This window comes from Canis lupus, chromosome 7 (genome assembly GCF_011100685.1).
Source record: "Canis lupus familiaris isolate Mischka breed German Shepherd chromosome 7, alternate assembly UU_Cfam_GSD_1.0, whole genome shotgun sequence".
Classification (NCBI taxonomy): domain Eukaryota; kingdom Metazoa; phylum Chordata; class Mammalia; order Carnivora; family Canidae; genus Canis; species Canis lupus.
The window spans coordinates 74,252,791-74,274,714 of NC_049228.1; the positions used below are offsets into that span (position 1 = coordinate 74,252,791).

Consider the following 21,924-nt stretch of genomic DNA (forward strand, 5'->3'; position numbering starts at 1 on the left):
TGCCTTGTTTAGACTTCCATGGTTTGTTCTCTGTTCATTTGGTTCACATTGAGCGATGTCCCCATGTTTGCCAGTTTTTAGGCAGCTGTTCAATTTCCATTTTCAAAGTGGGATTTTTCTGCCTGTGTAAAATTACTGGTGATGCTACCAATTTAAGTGATGTGCATCAATTTGAGTGATTTATCTTATAGATATTTAAAAACTGCCATGCGTCCCTGATTCTAAGTATACATTTTAGTAGTGCTACACACTCTTCAGTTACATTATCTTAAGCACACTTAATCTCATTTAGTTTGGTTTATCTATTCCATTTTTAGAAATATCCACTTATGGGTATTAAAGATGTGAATTTCAAGGAATACTATTGTCTTGTGGAAAGAGGCCAGTGTAGACTGCATCTCAGAATGTTACAGGGAATTTATCATTCTTGAAAATTTTAAAAATGAGATTCATTTTAGTTTTAAACTACTATCTATGACTGCATTTGAATGAAAATTACTGAATTTGTTCAATGGAAGCCATGCAGTACCACAAAAATAAATATAATTTTTTTCTGAATATTTACTTTTTTACCCAAGATAAGCTGAAGATTCCCCCCATTTTATACTGTTTTGAAAATATTGTAAGAAAAGATCAGTGATTCAGGCCAATTCTCTGTCCTATTTCATCTGATTGTAGTACCTGAAAGGAGCTAAAAAATAATTTGATTTTAGGAGCCATCTGAACTCTTGTTAATAAAACAATCCTTATAAGTAGATATTAATTCTCTGTAGGGCCATTTATATTGTTCATCAAAAAAAAAAACCCTTAAAATTTTTCATTCCTTTTAAACCAACAATTTTAGGAATAGAGATTGTCCTAAAATCATTTATAATAGTGAAACATGTAAATAATTTAAGTGTATAATGATAAATTAATATATACAGAAATAATGGTTATAGCTATTAAGTGGGAAACAATAAAAAACATGTTTTTGAAACCATCTAAGGGTATAAACAAGTCTGTAGATATCATGGAGATAAAACACACACACACAAAACACATATATGACTACCATTTTAAATTTATTTAAATGAAAATAATGCATCAGAGAAAAGTAAACTAAAATACCTTAAAATATTTACCATATTTATCTTTAAGTGATTGAATTATGTGTAGTTTTTTAAATGTCTGTAATTTTTATTTTTATATTTAAAAAAAGGCTTCTCTAGGAAACATTAGATTTTAAAACTCCATATCTCTTTTTATTGTCCCTAAGAATATACTTTGTGTGGGTCTGTCCTTTGCCGATTGTATCTGGTGTCTTGCAGACATTTAGAATGCTCTGCCGTCTAATCAGGATTGTATGTTGGCTTCCCCATACCTGGCTGATTGAACCCTTTTTCTCTTGCTTTCCTCTTCTGCCCTTGCTTGGAAAGATCATGTCTGCTTTGCATCTCTCATTCTGTTCTCCATTTAACTCACCAAGTACATTTTACCTACTTTTTGCAAACATTTTTAACCCTCACTCCAGATTATTTTAGTAGGCAGTCTTCGAAGAAAAGTGCAAAAAGCTGAAGTTCATGCTATTGGTCTGTAGTAGATAGTGATGACTACATATGCATAACATGAAGTTTACCATTTTGACCACATTTGAGAGCATAATTCAGTGGTTAAGTACATTCACAATGTTATGTAACTATTACCACTATTTATTTCCAAAACTTTTCTATCACCTGAAACAAAACCCATTAAGAAATATTGGGTTTCCCATTCCCACTTCCCCAACCTCTAGTAACCTTCATTCTACTGTTTGTCTCCATGAATCTGTTTATTCTAGATACCTCATATGAGTAGAATCATACCATAGTTATCTTTTCATGACTGGTTTATTTCACTTCACATAATGTCATCAGAGTTTATCCATGTCGTAGCATGTGTCTGAAATTCCTTCATTTTTTTAAAAAAGATTTTATTTATTTATTCATGACACACACACACACACACACAGAGGCAGAGACACATGCAGAGAGAGAAGCAGGTTCCCTGCAAGGAGCCCGATGTGGGACTCGATCCCAGATCCCAGGATCACACCTGGAGCCGAAGGCAGACGCTCAACCGCTGAGCCACCCAGGCTTCCCAGAAATTCCTTGCTTTTTAAGGCTAAATGATATTCCATTGTCTGTAGAGGCCACCTTTTGTTTATCCATTCATCCATCAGTGGACAATTAGGTTGTTGTCTACCTTTGGGCTCTTGCAAATGATGCTGCTGTGAACGTTGGCACATACGCGATGTGTTTGAGTACTTGTTTTCAATTCTTTTGGGTTATATGTAGGAGTAGAATTACTGAGTAATATGATAATTCTGTTTAACTTTTTTCAAGCATTGCCAAACTGTTTTCCACAGTGACTGCATCATTTATAATCCCACCAGCAATGCACAGGGTTCCAGTTTCTCTACATCCTTCACAACCTGTTATTTTTAATTTTTATTTTTTTTGAATGATAACCATCTGCTGGATGTGACATGGTATTTCATTATGGTCTCGATTTGTATTTCCCTATTGACTATAGATGTTGAGCATCTTTTCATATACTCATCAGCTGTCTGTACATCTTCTTTGGGGAAAATGTCAATTTAATTTCTTTGCCCATTTAAAATTATTTTGAGTACAGTTGATACATGTTCCATGTGTACAACATAGAGATTCAGCTTTTTTACATGTTAGGATATGCTCATCACAAGTGTACCTACCATCTGTCACCATACAATGCTATTCCAGTATCATTGACTATATTCCCTATGCTATGACTTTTATGCCCATGACTTACTCATTCCATAACTGAAAGGCTGTATCTCCCTCTCCCCTTTACCCATTTTACCCATCTCCCTACCTCCTTCCCTCTGTCAGCCATCAATTTGTTTTATTTACAGGTCAGATTCTGCTTTTTGTTTGTTTATCCATTGTTTTGGTTTTTAGATTCTATATGTGAGTGAAATCATATGGTACTTGGCTTTCTCTAGCAGACTTATTTCACTTAGACTAATGACCATCCATGTTGTTATAAATGCTTTGCCCATTTTTACATTGGATTGTTTCTTGTTGTTGCTATTGGTTTGAAGGACTTCTTTATGTATTCAAGATCTTAATCTCTATCATGTATATGATTTGTTAGTATTTTCTCCCATTCTCCATTGTTCTAATCTCTTAATAGTGCCCTTTGAGGTACAACAGTTTTAATTTTGATGGTCCAGTTTGATTTTTCTTTTGTTGCCTGTGATTTTGGTATTTTATTTAAGAAATCAATTCTGAATCTAACATCATGAGGATTTTCCCCTCTGTTTACTTCTAAGATATTTATAGTTTTAGATCTTAATTTTAGACATTTGATCTATTTTGAGTTAATTTTTGTATGCAGTGAAAGATAAGAGTCGAACTTTATTCTTTTGCCTGTGGATATCCAGTTTTCCCAGCACCAATTGTTGAAAATACTGTCATTTCCTCATTAAGTGGTCTTGGCACCCTTATCGAAAATCCACTGACCACGTATGAGTTTGTTTCTGGGCTCTTTATTCCATTGATCTGTGTCTGTCTTTATGCTAATGTTATGCTATATCTTTGATTACTATAGCTTTGTAGTAGTAAGTTTTGAAGTTGAGAAGTGTGAGTCTTTAAACTTTGTTTTGCCTCAGTGATGACCTGTGAATTGAACTTTCACCAGTCCTTAAGATCTAAACCTATCTTAAAGATTTGCTTGTAGTTATGACAAATCAGGATTCATGACTGCTGTGTATCTTTGAAAAGCCACAGGTTTTTTTCAATATCTTGATGGTTACTCTATTAGTGTCCTATTGCTTCTTTAACAAATTACTAAAGACATAATGGCTTTATTATCTTATAATTCTAGAAGTTAGAAAGCATCATATAAGGTGATGGAAAGGCTGGTTCCTCTTGGAAGGTATTGGGGAGAATCTGTTCCTTACCTTTTGTAGCTTGTTAGAGACCTCCTTTATTTTTTGGCTCATGATCCCTTCCTCCATTTTCAAAGCACATCACTCCTACCTTTGTTTCTGTGGTCACATTTCCTTCTTCTGCATTTGACCTTCCTACCTTGTAATTACAGTGGGGGCCCATCTGGATAATTTAGTATAATCGTCCCATCTCCAGACTCTTATTTTAATCACATTTGCAAACTTCCTTTGACTGTGTGTAGGGAGCATATTGACAAGTTCTGGGAACTGGTCAGTAGACATCTTTGGGGACTGTTATTCTGCCTACCTCAATCATGATGAGTGGGCATTGTTGGTGACTGAGCGATACACAGAATCTCTAAAGTATCTTTATTTTCCCTATTGGTCTCCCTTGGAGCAAAAGACTAATTGTCCAGTTTTAGGATGTGGAGTGTAAATCTGTCAATTTAGCCAATCCATGTTTCTCTTCTACCTATGAAACATTTTTTTCCACTGGGACTATGATTTTTAGAGTCAGCACAAAGTTACTGACTTTTTTTTTAAGTTATTGAGTTTTATATCTTATGCATCCATGTACACCAAATGAATAAGATCCATTTCTTGACTTGAAAGACATTATAGTCTGCTGTAAGAGGAAGATGTTACTGTAGTATAACACACTTTTTATCCATTTTAGTTTCTAAATATCTTTAGAATCCCAAACACCTTTAGAATCCTTTCTTCCTCTCTCTCCTCCTTTTGTTGTTTGCTGATTTCTAAAATGAATTTTTTTTAAAAAATTAAAAATTACCAGTTTCCCTTGACACCACCTGGGATCCCACATTTTTTCCTTCAGTCTGTTACTGTAGCCATAGATATGTTTATGTCACCCCTCTACCTAAAATCCATCCATTCCTGGAGTCAGGATAAACTATAATCCTCCGTATGTCACATTCCTGGTTGCAGCCCATAATGAGCTTATCTTTATAGCCTCATCACCTGCCATTCTAGATGCACTTTGTTCTAGTAGCATGGAATCAGTTGTACTTCCTAGATCATTCCATGTTCTCTTGACTTCTTGACTTTTTTGCAGAGCTCTTCTCACTCACTGGGCTCCATATCTCCTCCTTCCCAGCATCCTCCAGCCTGGCCTCAAGTAGTGCTTTCTAGAAAGCTGATCCAATACTCACCCCCCTTCTTCAATGCGGTCCCCCTTTTCTGGATTTGCTATGCAGTTTAGTGCTCTGTACTATAATCATTGCCTTACTTGTCTGCTTTTTTCTAACCAGACTGGAAATTCAGTTAGGTAAGGGATTGGGCTTTTGGCTCCATTCTCCCTGGCTATGATTCAGCGCCTGCCTCCTGAAAGATTTTTTACTAAATGTTGGTTAAATGAATGCTTGGATCCATGTAACTTTGAATGATTGAAGACAAAATAACCTGCAGATTTGAGCAAGATATACAATTTGGTATGGATTCTAAGCTAAAATGATTATTAGTTATCCCTTGGTTTCTCTTTCCTATGTAGTATTTCTCTTGAAGAAACTGAATCTAACTTTCTGTGTGATTCAATACATGGGCTTCAGAAAGAAAGCCCAAGTCCTGGGAGGTCATATGTTAGAGTCGTGTAGAGTTGTTAGTTTGAGGCTATTTATTTTAAAGACTAAATCTGTGGCATAAAGACAATAGCTATGAAGTAATACTCCTCTCAACATATCTATACGACCAAAACAGAGCTTTTCTTAAACTTGAGTGCCCTCAGTGCAGCCTTGAATCATGAGTGATCATTAAGTGCATACTTTAAGATTCTTTTAAATGAACATTCATTTGAAGTAGGTTTATTCTAGTAGGCAAAAGACAATGGGATTACTACAAAAGTATATTCTTAACAGGACTCGTGCTGCAAGGGAGCAAATAAATAAGATAGCCTGTTTTTGGTTGCTGTTATTAATAAAACAAATACAGATATGAAATCTGCCTTTCTTTAGGACTTCAGTTTTTTCTCAAAACTGGAGATATGTTTTGTTTTGTTTTTAGTTTGGAAAAAGACAAACAGAATTATAGAGGATTGGTAGACCTGAGGTTACTCCTTGTGGTAGAATTTGATTGTTTATTTGCAAGGAAGGATGGGAGCCTGAATGTAAAGAATACAGAGAAGAATGCCTTCCCCCATTGTATTAATTAATCATGCCAGATTGATTTTATTTTGTTCTGCTCTCCTGACTGCTTGGCGCAGACCAAATGTAGAGGCTTCAGTAAAAACCAGGACAGACATAAGACGCATAAGGTGTATGTGGAATGTCATGTTTTGAAGCTATTCCCAAAGCTGTTGTGGCAGGTAACAGAGAAGGTGATGCTGGGGGAACTCTTCTTTCCTGCCCCTGATGTTTCCTTCCCTGTGGCAGGAACTGTACCAGCAGAGCACTCTGCTGCCTTTTCTCTGCCCAAGCAGAAGCTGCCTGGGAAGGAAGCTGTGAGCATGCACAGCCCAGCCCCTTCTTCGGGAGCTGACCCCCAATAGGAGCCCTGTTCTTCCATCCTGTGAGTTGGACAGCAGCAGCCAACATGTGGGAGGCCTTTGTGGTTTCTAAGGTGGCCTGTGCCTGGGGGGGGGGGGGGGTGAGTCTTTAATTCTTGCTAAGTATTCGCAAGCCCATTGTCACTGCACATCAGCAGTATTCTGTGAAACCAGCTTCCCAGGCAGTAAAAGTGGTACAGTGACAGCCTGTCCGCCTCTCTCCTTGACCTTGCCATGCAGTTGGTCCAGAGTTTGGGTGGGGAGACGCGGTGCTGGCCATTAAGCCAGTGTGCTTGCATATATCTTTACATTTTTGCAACTGCCCCGCGAGTGAGTTGTGTCATCTCCTTGTTGCAGATGAGGGAAAGGAGGCGCTAGGAAGGTAAATCACTTTGCGGTAAGCTTTGGCACCCTGGTCAGTCTGGCTCCAAATCCATGTCCATTAGGGCATACTGCCAAAGGAAAAAAAAAAAATCACAGAGAAAAGCTTTGAAAAGACTTTGCATAGTATAAATCACTAAGGGATATAGATGAGTTTCATTATGTGTATGCAGCCTAGCATTTTCATACTCTTACATAAAAACACTTCAATAGAACCTGCAAGTCCCTGAATGCACAGGTGTTTCCTTACTTCCCTGGTTCCACCGGCTGCCTTAAATTCATCCAGAGCATTCAGTTCTCTCTCACCATCCCAGGCTTCCTTCCAGTTTCTTCTGGCTAAATAGAATCCTCCTTCTCTCCCACCGCTCTCTCCTTACCCTTCACATCTCAGCTCATGTCCTCAAACCGGCCTCCCACAGCCACCATAACTGAAGATGGTGGTTTCTTTTTTTTTTTTTTTTTTTTAAATTTTTTTATTTATTTATGATAGTCACAGAGAGAGAGAGAGAGAGAGAGAGGCAGAGACACAGGCAGAGGGAGAAGCAGGCTCCATGCACCGGGAGCCTGACGTGGGATTCGATCCCGGGTCTCCAGGATCGCGCCCTGGGCCAAAGGCAGGCGCCAAACCGCTGCGCCACCCAGGGATCCCCAAGATGGTGGTTTCTGCTAGTCATCTGATCTGTCCCTTCACCACACTGGCTGTCACTTGTGATTCTGTATTCATTTCCAGCCTATTCGTCCCACTAACTAGAGTGCCAGGGGCACCACAACCACGCTTCTGTCATTCACCATTGAGCCTGGTGTCTTAACACAGTTGATAGCACCTGGTTGGCCCCCAAAATGGATTCAGAGTGAACAAATGGACAGAGTGCCTGGTATCATGCATTAACCACAAGATCTGTGCCCATTGTTTTTTACTCCATGCTTGCAAATACCCTACTAAAGATAGCCTCTTTCCTGGTGATTGTGAACAACTATTAAGAACTAAAATTTCTAGCCTTTTTGTGAGACTCTAAGCTATAGGAAACATAGAATAGATTTATAAGGCTACATAAAAAGACATACTCAAAGTGTTGGCGATGGTGTAAGACAAAGCTGCCACACGGAGGGAATCTGCTCTATGTGGGTTTTGAAACTCTGGGATAGGGGAGAAATGTTTCTTGTAGCATTTCAGCGTCAGGTAACATTAAGCATCTACTTGGTGTTTTTATTCTGGAAGAGCATCATAAAGCTTAGAATAGCCTGTCAGACCTGTTTGGTAAGGAATATGCTAATACCTACTTATGTTTTTAATGTAATTCTTAATAAATTGTCTCCTTGTTCATAAATAAAATAAGGTCAGCAATATGGTAGCAAGTGAATTAATTCTGTTTCCTAGCCACGCATAACAACTTCAAATAAAGTGGTATGAAAATACCAAATGGTGATCGTTTGGGAGTAAAATGTTTTTCCATATGCATTTTTCTACTCCTGGTGAGCTCATTTAACATAATTAATATCTTGAAGGCCAAAAAAAAAAACAGAGCAAGACATTTTCTGCACACTTAATTTTGCATCCCTCAATTGTGAAAGTGTTGATCATGGCAGGATTTTAGTTTCCTGGCCAGCTGTTCTCTTGGAACCAGTGCCCATGGGTAATCAACAACAGAACCAAGACCCACATGGAGATAACAGGGATAATATGCCATCAGGTGTCTTACTGGTTCAACTTGACAGCTGATATTATTTCTTTTTGTACCCCCCACCCCTCCATTTATACAGGGCATTGATGTGCGGGATGCTCCACTCAAGGAAATAAAGGTGACTAGTTCCCGGCGATTCATAGCTTCATTTAATGTCGTAAATACAACAAAACGAGACGCTGGAAAGTACCGCTGCATGATTCGCACTGAAGGAGGTGTTGGATTATCAAACTATGCAGAATTGGTGGTTAAAGGTATTTAATGTATTTTATACCCCTAAATAGTCATTATGTCAGATGGTTGTCAGTTCATTATTTGTGTGAAGCTCAAACTTACCCTTGTCTGTTTCAGAACAGTGGCTTGGTAACAGAGTAGTTCAGTGGATTGCATTTTAAGTACAAATTTTGTATGTGAGCAATATTTTTGAAAAATGTATTTTATTTACATCGGTTTAGTTGCATACAAAGCACCGAATGTGCTCTTGGCAAGTTCTTCTGCCAACTGTGTATACAGAGATCGCAACCTATAAATTTTTTTAAGGAATGAATTTTTTTTTACTGATAGAAAATCACTTAAAATGCAAATATTCACCAGCCAGGGTGTTTATGATAGCACGGTGGTTAATAAAATGAAGCAATGCCAGTATAAAAATGCTCACTCATATCACACAAGCCATATTGATAATACTGAGTTAACATTCATAATGTCGCAGTTAGGTTCCATTAGTATATTTTGCATGACTGAAAAATTGAGTCATTATATTCAGGAAGGTGGGGTTTGAGGGAAAAAAAAAGAAAGGAAATAAGTTTCCTTTACTGGTCTAATGCTTTTTTTGTGGACTGAGGAGTTTATGGTATTAAACTGCCAAGGCAATTCTTGATCCCAGACAGAATAATTTGGACTTGTGGATGTACTATGAGGCGTTTTTATGTCATTTGTGTCAGGCCATTGCTGTTTTATCCTAGGAGAACAGAATGATGCCTGTTTTTGAAATTTTTCCCCCTGCATTGTTTAAATATGAAACATAAAACTGATCTCTTTTGGATGGGCTCTTCCTTTTATCAGCAAATTTCTCTGTGCAAGCAGTTTTAAAGACCCAGAACTCGCTATGTGGGCATGGGCCAGTGGCTTACCAGCTCTGTGCTGCTCTCTGTAAAATAGACATGAACAAGGTCACCTACACTGTAAGGTGATCAGGAAAGTCAAGCAAAACATGTATGAATGGCACTTAGAATAGTACATAGTAAGCAGCCAGCACCTGTTAGGGCCAAGATGAGGACGACGAGGAGGGTGAGGTGATTCTTACCCTCTGCTCCTGTACATCAGTTTGCCTCATTTGTCATTGCTCTCTTTCTGAATTTTGTTTATTTAATTTAAAGATTTTATTTATTTATTTGACAAAGAGTGAGAGAGAGAGAGCCCAAGCAAGAGGAGCAGCAGGCAGAGGGAAAGGGAGAAGCAGGCTCCCTGCTGAGCAGAGAGCCCAATGCAGGGCTGGATCCCAGGACCTCAGGATCATGACCTGATCTAAAGGCAGACACTTAATCAACTGAGTCACCCAGGTGCCCCTCCTCTTTCCAAATTTTAAGACATAAATGCCTGCCCAGATATTACCACCCATTGAGCGAAAATCTCTGGGGACACACTCTCTGTTACAGAATCTATAGGTGGTTTGGGCATATGCTTCTGTTGTGAAATCACTCCTGCCAATATTATTCACTCCTGGCTCCTGAGAGAATTGTGTTGGTGTGAGCCTGCCCCCGAGCAGCAGCAGTGATTGACGTTGCACACGTTGAAATACCTGCTCCACGAATATATTTTGCCACAGCAGATTCGTAGGAATTTTGGTTTGTAGTGAAACTTCTGCTGGTCTGGCTGGTCCTTGAGTTTAGGCTTAATAACTATAAGAAAACTAACACTTGGGCAGCCCGGTGGCTCAGCAGTTTAGTGCCACCTTTGGCCCAGGGCCTGATCCTGGAGACCTGGGTTCAAGTCCCATGTCGGGCTCCCTGTATGGAGCCTGCTTCTCTCTCTGTCTCTCTCTCTCTTTCTGTCTCTCATGAATAAATAAATAAAATCTTTAAAAAAAAAAAAAGAAAACTAACATTTCACAGTAATGCACACCCTACTTTGTAGAGAAGCAAGGACTCACCGTGTAGAAAATGGACACCGTTTACCAACAAATCCAGTAAAGCAGCAGCCTCGGTGTTCCATAGCTGAGTTCTTTATGATCATTATTATTATTGAATGTTCATCTCGGCTCAGTTCTTCGTGACTGTGTCCCATTGTCTGATTGATAGTTGCCAGGGCATCTCACTGTGACCAGCCATGTTCTTAAGGCATCATGCTTCATTATCAGTATAATGTAAATCTAGTAACCTTGCTAAAAATTGCCTCATTTGTTGGGTGGCCTAAGTAAATCATAAATGTCTAGTCTTCCAGAACAAATGTGAAACAAAGAATGAACGAGTTGTTATTCACATTTATGCAGCACATTTTCCTGCCTTAGGACAGCATGATGGCAGCTTGGCTTATTGTGATTGTGTTAAATGTCCAGGCACCTCTCTTCATTCCTATGCATGACCAAAGCCAGGGACGGCTGGCTTGCTGTTGTAGCTCAAATCTGAAATTTGACTTTTCCTCCATTTTATAATTTTATAGCCAAATTTCATATATTTTATATGTTTTTATTTTGAATATATTTTATATATGTTATATTTTAAGATGAGATATATTTTATATTTTAAAATGAGATAACATGCTGAATTGTACTAGCATGTTATACTTAACTGAAATATTACCTCGAGATGATTACTTTAAAATAAACAGTGACACTTTGTTGGCCACTTGTATATAGATTAACTCTTTTTTAATATACATTACTCTGTGGTGTTAATCTTCTAAAAATTGGACAAACTAAAATCCATGGAGTTTGTAACTTTCTAAGGGTCACACACTGATTTGGCACCAGCCCCCAAATCCTGCCTTTTCTTCCTTCACTTTGGGAAAAATTATCCGAAATGTTAATATAAACTTATTCTTGTACGGATTCTTTAAGCAACCTGAAAGTCCCTTGGAACATCTATCGTAATTGTTCCGGGTTCCAGCTGAATCTTTCATTTGATTTCCCATATCTGATACTTTTCTTCATGGGAAATTAATAGAGAAAATATACTCAGGTCAAACAAGCATTAAAGTCATGTCTATTTTAGGATATAGTAACAATATCCTAAATGAATTGGTGGGCACTCACTAACCTTCGTGGCTTTGCCCCTGAGTTATATTTTGAATGGCAGTTCAGCAACCCTTGCTAGCATTTGCAACTTCAAAGTAATTAACTGCTCTTTCAGCCTGGCTACATAACTGCCTTAGGATATACTATAAAATGCCCATTTCCTGTCTCGGTTCAAGGAATTGCATAATGATATAAATTGATGTTAAATCTTTATGAGTTGAGTAAGAACTGTTTAAAGAAATGAAGAGCTAGCACAAAGTTGTAGTATATAAACAATAGGAATAATATTTTAGTACATTTACATGAATTCCGTAGTCTTCCAAATACAAGTCATCCTTTAGTGCCTATTTTGACTTAGTCTAATGAGATTTCCCAGCTATTTTTGAAAGTCAGTAAGGTTCATCGCACCTTGACTACAGAAAAAGAACAAAGACACCCCCACGCACCAAAGAGAACTGTTGTTACTGGTAGCTTATTCTAGGGATCAACCAGGTATGGTCTCAATGACCAACATCAGATGGTCCTAGCTGCCGTGAGAGTCATTTCAGCAGGAAACAGAACAGTCATCAGTTGGCTGTGTCTTCTGTGGTGACAAAATTTGCAGCATGCAGGCTAGTGTATGCCAGTACTGGAACATAGCAGGCTTTATTTTTTGTGCATTCATATGCCCTACCTGAGGAGTTGAAACACACACACACACACACACTCCCCAAAAAGACATAAACCACCTGCGGAAACATGCTTAAAAAATCAGAGAGAGAGTCAAATTATAAGAGGCTCCTTAACTCTAGGAAACAAACTGAGGTTGCTGGAGGGGAGGTGGCTGGGGATGGGGTAACTGGAGGATGGACATTAAGGAGGGCATGTGATAGAATGAGCACTGGGTGTTATATGCAACTGATGAATCACTAAACTCTAATTCTGAAACTAAAAAAAAAATCACTAGATCTTAGGGTTTTTTTTTTCCTCAGGTGGAGGTTCATTAAGATAGAAATATGTTATTTTATATAATTATCTCCTTTCCCGGTATCATGTGTGGTGCCACTTACAGTGACAATGGGCATATAGAATGCCTTCATTGGGTGTCTGGCAAGCCGTTCAACCGACACCTCACTCACATACTGGGAATACTATTTAAAATGACATTGTCTATTTCTCCCTTCTCAGACAACGGTGTAGAAAAAAGTCCATCTCAAGTTTTAAACAATGAAAGAGACCCTCTTGGGTTTAAGGAGTATTTGCTATTGATCGCTTAGAATTTTATCAAGCTGGGCATGGCTTGCACTTTGCTTTAGAGCTTTTCTTTCTACTCGCTGCTTTCATATGACTAATTACTGGTGGCTCCTTGAACAGCAGCAGTGGTGGGCTTTATTATCCAGAGGTCTTCCTTCTCCTGTGGCTGAATGAGTCCACTAGGATGGCTTTTGGAGCAACAAGTCATCCTGGAAATGCATTTATGAAGAGGTAAACTATAATTTCCACCATGTTTTAAAATTGATGATATCTGTTGAGCAATAAGTATGAGGAAACTGGATTTAATGAGCTAGATAACTAGCACCTTTGATGATTTTGAAGACATTCTCAATAAGGAATTTGGCCATAGAAAGCCTCCTGGAGTTTAAGGGCTATCATTGAGAGAGCTTTTAGCAAGTTACTTTTAGTAGGGAAAAAAAAATCCTTTGATACCTGTAGATGTCTGAGAAAAATTAGTTATGTCCTGTAACAAACTGTGGGGTATGCCTACTTAAGAAAGCTTAGATATTAAGACAGTTTATTTCACAAATTTCAACACTGTGAAAAACTTCACCAGTATGCCTTTCCTTAATAACCTAAACAAACCCATCCTTACCAATTCATTCCTGACACATTCATGGTTTATATACTGTAATAATTGATGTACATTTAGCTGGTTTAAAACTGAAGCACAAAGTTTCTGAAAGAGGACTCTCTGATTTGCCTTCCAGAGCCTCCTGTTCCGATAGCTCCACCTCAGCTCGCCTCTGTAGGGGCCACCTACCTATGGATTCAACTAAATGCCAACTCCATCAATGGGGATGGGCCCATTGTCGCCCGAGAGGTGGAATACTGCACAGCTAGCGGAAGCTGGAATGACCGACAGCCAGTGGATTCCACGAGTTACAAGATTGGGCACCTCGACCCGGATACAGAGTATGAGATCAGCGTGCTGCTCACCAGGCCGGGGGAGGGTGGCACTGGGTCTCCTGGGCCGGCTCTCAGAACAAGAACAAAATGTGCTGGTGAGTAAGGGATGCCTGGGACTGGTCACCACTGTCTTTCTGGGCGTTGTGTTTGTTGGGTGCCTAATATGCTTCCCCCAGCTCGGTCAGTGTCCTCTGCGGAAAGGAATAATTCCCTTTACCTGTGAATAGTAGCCCACCTGCCTGTGGAATTTGGGACCTCAAGGCTTGGTATCTTCAGGCAACCTCCACCTCCTTTTTTCCCGAATTTTTCTTTATACTTGCCTGGGAGTATTTAGTTCATATAGGAGATCTCCCTACAGTTGACAGAAACTGACTACTTTAATGACATTTGCTCCTAGGTCAGATCCTCCCACCCTGGTCCCCTTGTTTTATGGTCATGGTTGATGTGCTTTGAGCCTGGAGGGGCACTGGAATAATAGAGTCCATCTTAGAGATGGCCTTAAAGCTGTGTTTTTATTGATGGATATTTAATGGAGGGGCTGCTTGCCAGTGACACAGGGCCCATTTGTAAAATAAGTAAGGGTGATTTGTGGGCTGCGTGCAGTCTTTAGGTTGAGATTATAAAGCTCTAATTGACTGTGCTGAACCCGTTCTGCAGCTTAAATAAAGTAGGGTTGATGGAGGGAGAAATGTAGTGTCTTCTAAAGATCAAAACCTGAAGCAAGCTCCCATGAGAGGTGATAGTGCTGTTTCTGTATGGCTCCTTTCTGCTAGGGAAGTAGAGAGAAATAATATTGCAGGATACCCAAGTGTTCTTTCCTCATTTAAATGAAGAATCTCTGTATTGAATGGTGAGCCGAGGGGTGGCAATTCAGTAAATTTTTATGGAATTAGTTGATTCTTCAGATAGCAGTATTTATTAATAGGCACAGAAATATGTTTCATGTCTTTTTTAAGTTTTAAAAATCCTCAAAGCACAGTCTGCCCCTGGCTGGTAGGAGAAACTATTAAGCCTGAACGGTTATAGATGTTCCTTTTTTTTTTTTCCCCCTCTGTAATATGGAGTACATTGCTTCCACAAGTTCAAAACTCATGGGCAAATTCTGTTCTCATGTTGTTGGTGGTGGTATTTAATTTCATTAGAAAAGAGAACAGCTACCTTCTTCCGGGGATGCGTCATGGGCCTGTTCTAGCCAACCCTGCCTCTGTTTCCCGGATCCACTGCTGGGGACTCACGTCACTCACCGTGCTGGATCTCTAGAACGAACTGCTATTCTGGACTGGCCGTTCTTGCAGCCCTGGCTGCTGGGTCCACGGAGAAAGAAGTTTGAAAATTCTTTCTCTCCCTCACTTTGCCAGATGATGGCATCTCCTCTTTCTCTTTCATTGAATAAAACTGCCCTCCTTTTTTGTAAGATAATTTCTTATATTATCCTATCGTCTGTTGCCGGGCAAACAGTAGCGAGGTAGAATGCCAGATCTATCATTTCACCGTAGAGGCATTGCTTTCAAACCTGTTATTGATTTGATAACTGCCTTGTGAAGGCTCCAGGGCAGATTCTGTCACCCCCTTATTACCAGTGGGGAGACGGGAGCCCACAGGACCTTCTGTATTCCAGGCATGATCCCTGAGCAATGCATTCAGTGTTATTTCACTTTGGTGTGATTTTAAGGACTTCTATTTTGGGCATGGCAATATATAGTCTCCCTCTCTGTCCAAGAAAGGGTTAGAATTCCATTGTCTAGACTGGAGAGAGGAGACCATCTGTTTCATTCTCCTCACGAACTACCCCGCCTACTTAATGTTTCCAGTCCTGTCCTCCCCTACAGATTTTTGTCTTGTCTCTTGCCTGTACATTTCAGCTCCTGACACAATTGTTAAATACATTTCCGTGAATATAATGCTTGTTTTTTTTTATTGCTGCTGAATATGTACATAAGTAACTCTCAAAGAGACCGCATACCTTTTATAAGAGATTATCAGTCTTTTAAAGAAATTAAAAGTGATTTTGAATTGATATTTGCATGCCAACGCTAGGCCTGAAAAAGTATTATGCCTCAGGTAAGCAAGGAAGCCTAACGACAGAGGATGCTGTTAAGCTGTTTGCACCCTGAGGGGAGCACTGCTTCTGGAGTGTCATGCTCGGACATTGAACGTGGCCAAGAGAGCTGTTGTTGGACAAGTCAGTCTTAGGAAACAAGCTTATGTGAGGTCAGAGAGTCAAAGCTGAAAGAAGGGGAGGAATGTGAAGACAAATTTCTCTTTACTGTATGAAAGAATATATAGTTTCACTCTTTCTTGACCTGAGGCTTTTGAGAAAATGTGAAGATAAGCCTGGTGGTCGTGGCCGATGAGCAGTGGGACACTGTGGAGGGCAGGCCTGAGGTACAAGGAAGGACACAGGTACTGCAGACTATAGACTAGAAGGTGTAGGATGGTCCCAGACTGTCACTCGGATGGTTGGTGAGCATTTGGGACTCACAGAGAGCAGGTCATGGAGCTCAAAAGCTGGGAGGGCCTCTAAATATTCCGCAGAGTAGAAGGAAATTGTCCTTGGCCAGGCTTGAACAGTGGGTGAATCTAATAGGGTGATAGGCAGGAGGAATAATTGCACATTCATCCTGTGCGGTTTAAAACCCAACAGTACTACTGTGGAATTAAAGTAATAAAATTTAGCAGCAGCATATACAAAAGAGATTGAGGATGTGGCTTCAATGAATGTGAATCTACAGTATGATCTGTATCACTCTGTACTGTTATTTCCTTACCACCATCCCCCCTCCACTGCACACATACACACACAAAACCTACTATAATCTTAGGTTGCATTAAGAAAGCCAAACACCCATGTTGAAGGAGGTGATAGTCTTATTGCTACAGTGCTAGTTAGCCTCCCTCTGATTATCACACTTATTTCTGCTCCCTGCATTTTAAGAAAGAGAGTACATAATGGACTATGCTCTAGGGATAGCACCAGGGTAGGAAAGATTCTGGAACCTTGGTCCACCAATGAGGAATGATGGAAAGAATTTAGAAAGGTGATGGAGAAGAACAGAGGGTCTGTACAAATCTGACAAGAACCGAATCATGAATAGTGAGTTTCCAATGGCTGATCCATTTAGGCAGAACCTGACATTGCAGAAGGTGATTTCTATATTCAGAAAAGGATTGAACTGGTTGACCCTGCAGGTGTCTTCGACATGAAGATTCTGTGTTGTTCTCTTTCTTTTTTTTTTTTTTTAAGATTTTCTTTATTTGTTCATGAGAGACACAGGGAGAGAGAGAGGCAGAGACACAGGTAGAGGGAGAAGCAGGCTCCATGCAGGGAGCCTGATGTGGGACTCGATCCTGGGTCTCCAGGATCACGCTCTGGTCTGAAGGCGGCGCTAAACTGCTGAGCCACCGGGGCTGCCCTGTTGTTCTCTTTCTAAAGAGATGATCCATCATATGTTTCTACCCTGAAAGTCTTTGACTTTCACTTTTATTTGATCCTTGTCCGGAAACTCCATTCTTGTGCATGTCAAGTCCTGCTCCACAAACCAGTGGAGGGAGGTCAGTAATGGCATTTACAAAGGGCTGAGCAAAAGGGCAGGATGGAGGGAGGTAGTGAGTTTTTAATACTGCTAAATAGATAACATTTGAAGAAGTGACTCTTAGTTTGAGATATGCTGTACGCTGCCTGATTTTTGTGTGAAAGTATCCCTTTTATGAAATGATAATGCTGGAGGTTACTAGAGCCAAGAGTCAGCAGCGGAGGACACAGGCTCTGGGATCATGCTGCCAGGGATTGAGTTCTGGCTCTGCTGGGAGCTATACACGTGACCATGGGAAAAGTGCTTACCTTCTCTTGACTTCTGTTGCCTTATCTATAAAACAGGGCTGATGATAAAAATATATATCTCATAGTGTGGCCATAAAGCTTTAATGAGCCAATGTGTATAAGGTGCCTAGAACAGAACCTTACATATAGCAAATGGCCAATAAACGTTAACCACCATTAAAAAAAAAATCTTCTAACAGTTTCAATCAAAATAATTGGATGTTAGCAACACGATTTCATTGCCCCAGATGCGTTACAAATATTACATACCTGGCAAATTGAAAATCTGAGGACCAGTTTTATATTAAGGGCTCTTGGAGTTCTCGTCAGTGGAGCACTGCATTCATGACACACGTCATTCTCTCATTTCTTCTATTAAATTGGTTTCTTTTGGACAAGCTCTCTGTTTTCATTTCTGTGCTGTACCAGAGAGACCTGGCCTATCGTGTTTTGGTGACACCCATGAAAATGTATTTTGCTTCTTGCATTAAAATGGCAAGATCAGTATTTATTGTCCTTCTCTGAGCAATGGAATTGATTTTCGTGTGTGGCTGGTAGACACAATCTCATTACCTGGTCAGATTTCTTTCAAGAATTGTATGGTAGCACACTTCCAGAGTTCCTGCTTCTTATGTTTCTGAAAATTATTTTCAAATGTATGCATAGGCTCTTTGCATGTGACCTTGATCAAATCACTTAGCTTCCCTGGTTCTATCTCCTTATCTTTAAATAAGGGCAGTGACACCTGCCCTGACTGTATCAGAGGTGTTTTTGAAGATCCGGTTAGATATTATCTGTAAAGGTATTTTTGCAGGTGATAAAATGTTCTGCCTATACACAGTATTTTTTTTAAATGATTAAATGATATAGCTAGTTTTAAGATTTATCTGCATATCCAGGTATTTTTCCAATTTTGCAGTTCAGCTATAGTTGAGTAACCTCAGAGAGTTGAAATTACTTCAGTAGCCACTTAAGCAAAATATAATTTAGTTTGTGTTTTCTATTATATCTTATATTCTTATAATTATGTGCAGCTATGGTATCACAAGCCATTAAGTGGTAGCTACTTGAAAAAGAGAAATGGGGAAATGTTGTTAGATTAATTTTCACAGTAGACTTTTTTTTAAAGATTTTTATTTATTTATTCATGAGAGACACAGAGAGAGAGAGAGAGAGAGAGAATGAGAGAGAGAGAGAGAGAGAATGAGAGAGAGAGAGAGAGAGAGAGAGGCAGAGACACAGGCAGAGGGAGAAGCAGGCTCCATGCAGGGAGCCTGATGAGGGACTCGATCCCAGATCCCAGGATCACTCCCTGGGCCGAAGGCAGATGCTTAACCGCTGAGCCACCCAGGTGGCCCCACAGTAGACCTTTTATGTGTTTTATTTTGGGATGTTGCTTTTTATGTATCCTGGTTATTGTTTAACTGTGTCTAAGTGACTTGCTCATAAGTTCAGGAGTTAAAGAAGGATGGTGATAAACTAATGACCTAACAATTAAGATTAGTGAGAATGAAAAAAAAAAAAAAAGCCAAACTGAAATGTGTTCTATAGAATTAATATAACTAAAAATCCGGAAAAAAAAGAATGATTGCACCTTTAAAAAAATTTACTCATGAAATAATTATTGAACACCCATCTTTAGACACTGTTCCTGCCTCTGAGGGTAGAGCAAAGGACAAGATCCACCATTAAAGTTGATTCACTTGGGGGTATTTGAGGGATGAAATGTGCGGTCAATAAACAAATATATATATACATATATATATGCTATGATAAATGCTATACAGAAAGAGAGAATGGAGAGAAGCAGGAGAGTTTTTATTAGATTACCTTTTATTGTTAATTGTGGTAAAATCATATAACATAAAATTTACCATCATAGTCATTTCTAAGTGTACAGTTCAATAATGTTGAGTACATTCAATCTCTGGAACTAATTTATTTTCCAAAACTGAAACTCTGTAGCCACACAAATTCCCCATCCCCGCACCTTTTGCAGGCCCATTCTACTTCCTATCTCTATGAATTTAACCACTCTAGGTCCCTCCTATAAATGGCATCATGTAAAATTTGTCCTTTTGTTACTGGCTTACTCCATTAGTATTATGTCCTTAAGATTCATTCATATTATAGCATGTGTGATTGTACCTTTTTAATTACTCTGATAATTGTACTGTGTATATGTAGTTTCTGTGATTCTTTGTAAACTATTTTGAGACTTTAAGTAACAACTTGGGCTTTCAATGAAATTAATAATACTCAAGGTATAAAAAAAATGCTCCATCTTTATGACTTATGGAAATCTTGCCTACTAAAGCGAGTAGTGTGCTTTCAGAGAGTCAAAGTATAAATAAGTACCCTAGAAGTACTGTGTCAGAATGGTACAACCATCCTGTCAACTATTGGCCTTCTGTTTGTCAAGAATAAAGAGTGATACAAGAAATTAGAGTGCTTTTTATAATGTACCATTCTTTGAAACTAATACAGTGGGTAAACTTTTATTCCTATTTGCATAGAGGTATATATATATATTTGTTCTATATATACCTTGTTAGAACCTTTTATGTAATTGTAGTAGGAACTTCGAATATATGTTACATTAAATTTATTTTTGTTCTACTCAGTTGCTTTGATACCATGCAATTAGAGCTATCTTATCTGTAGCACCTTCAGTGACATGAAATGTGGGACATATTTCTCATCTGCTCAGTCTCTTGTATCTTCTGAAGTTCTTTGGTCTGAGAGAGGTTGAGTTTGTGTTCAATCCAGTATGGAATGTTTTCATGTATCTCCTCTCCTTTGTGGCAGGAGTCATGTGGTTGCATAAGAACAAATATATTCATATCCATTTGCTCTCTTGTGTCCTTGCCTTGGGCTTTGATGAACATGTGCATACATGAGTAAGGGATCAGCAGCCCTGATCTTGGGAATGCTCTGCTGACTACAGGGCTAGAGTATCATTTTGTCTTTCATCACACACCCTGAGGACATCTTTAGTTTGCTTTATACGGTAGCACCCTCTGTCCTACTTGTTCTACTCTAAGTCTAATATCGGTTTGAAAATGTTGATTCTCATGTTTGCTGAACATGACCCTGGAGAGACTCATTTAAAATACGCATGAACAAGATTCACATATGGGCAAAGAGAAGTGATATCTTCTCAGCCAAGGGGCCTTACATGAAGGCCAGCCACCCTGTGTGATACCTGCATTCCACTGAAGGCCAGCCTCCCCGTGTCTATTAATTTATTAGTCTTGGTTCTTCTTGTGGGAGAAAAAAGAAGCATTCTGGTTTGAATGAGGTTGATCTGAAATTCAACCCTTCCCAAACCTGATTTATTTTCTTTTCTAAATCAAGGATAGCCTGATTTTCCGTACCAAACTGCCACTGGTGTTAGAATATCTGTTTGGACTAACACGGTTGGCTCGTGGGCATTTGGGGGCAGAGGGGAGCCTTTCTAAGATCTAACAATGGCTTTTATTCACAGGGAAGACAGGCCAGAGACCTCACTGAATGGAACATAATTTATTTTTAATTTAAGTTTATTTACCAGGAAAAAAAATTAAAGTGTTCTAATTCTGCTTCTAAAACAGCTCTGCCAAAGGGCATTATGTTTTTAATGCATTTCCAACACATTAAACCATTAAGAACCTTTTTTAATTATAACATTAAAAGGTCATAAAAAGTATCTTTCCTATTAGACTCCAGATGTAAATACATTGCATTGAATAGCATCCTTGCATTTGGGTGGAGGACAGGAACACTGTAGCAATGCAGCACATTTTTTATTATAATATATTCAGCACCTTCCTTGTGAGTCTTTCTGCCCCAGAGGCTTTGTGATACCTAAGCCTCAAATCCTGCTTGCCTTTAGACATCGGGTCAGCACACTCCCTGTGTGTGAACCTAAGTGCACGGCATGTGAGGGGGGCAGTGTAAGATATAACTACTCAAGTGGTTTTGTAGCAGAGGTTTGGAAGGGGTTCCAGAAAGACCAGATGGAAGTGTTTGCTTTTAGAGTTATCCAGTGACTCTTAAAGTCCCCTGATAGTTCTCTGGAAGGTGTTAAGCAGGTCTCTGGGCTGTGAAGAATGAATATGCTAACAATACATCCAGGCATGATTTGGCATGATTTGGAAACCTTTGTAGGCAGCTTCCTATGTAGCTTCGAATAAACCAAGGAGGTTGAGAAAT

At 39.2% G+C, this 21,924-nt stretch overlaps 1 protein-coding gene across 8 annotated transcripts in view; it reads left to right on the forward strand.

Moving 5' to 3' along the window:
- The window catches only part of PTPRM (protein tyrosine phosphatase receptor type M), a 778,989-nt gene that overhangs the window by 357,340 nt on the left and 399,725 nt on the right, over positions 1–21,924 (forward strand). For 7 of the 8 annotated variants that reach the window (XM_038543828.1, XM_038543830.1, XM_038543829.1 and 4 more), the window contains exons 6-7: positions 8,592–8,766; positions 13,712–14,005. In XM_038543828.1, coding sequence (XP_038399756.1) covers positions 8,592–8,766; positions 13,712–14,005 — 469 coding nt within the window. Of the gene's footprint in view, positions 1–6,339; positions 6,473–8,591; positions 8,767–13,711; positions 14,006–21,924 lie in introns of those variants that run through there. The other variant, XM_038543835.1, reaches the window with a different exon arrangement.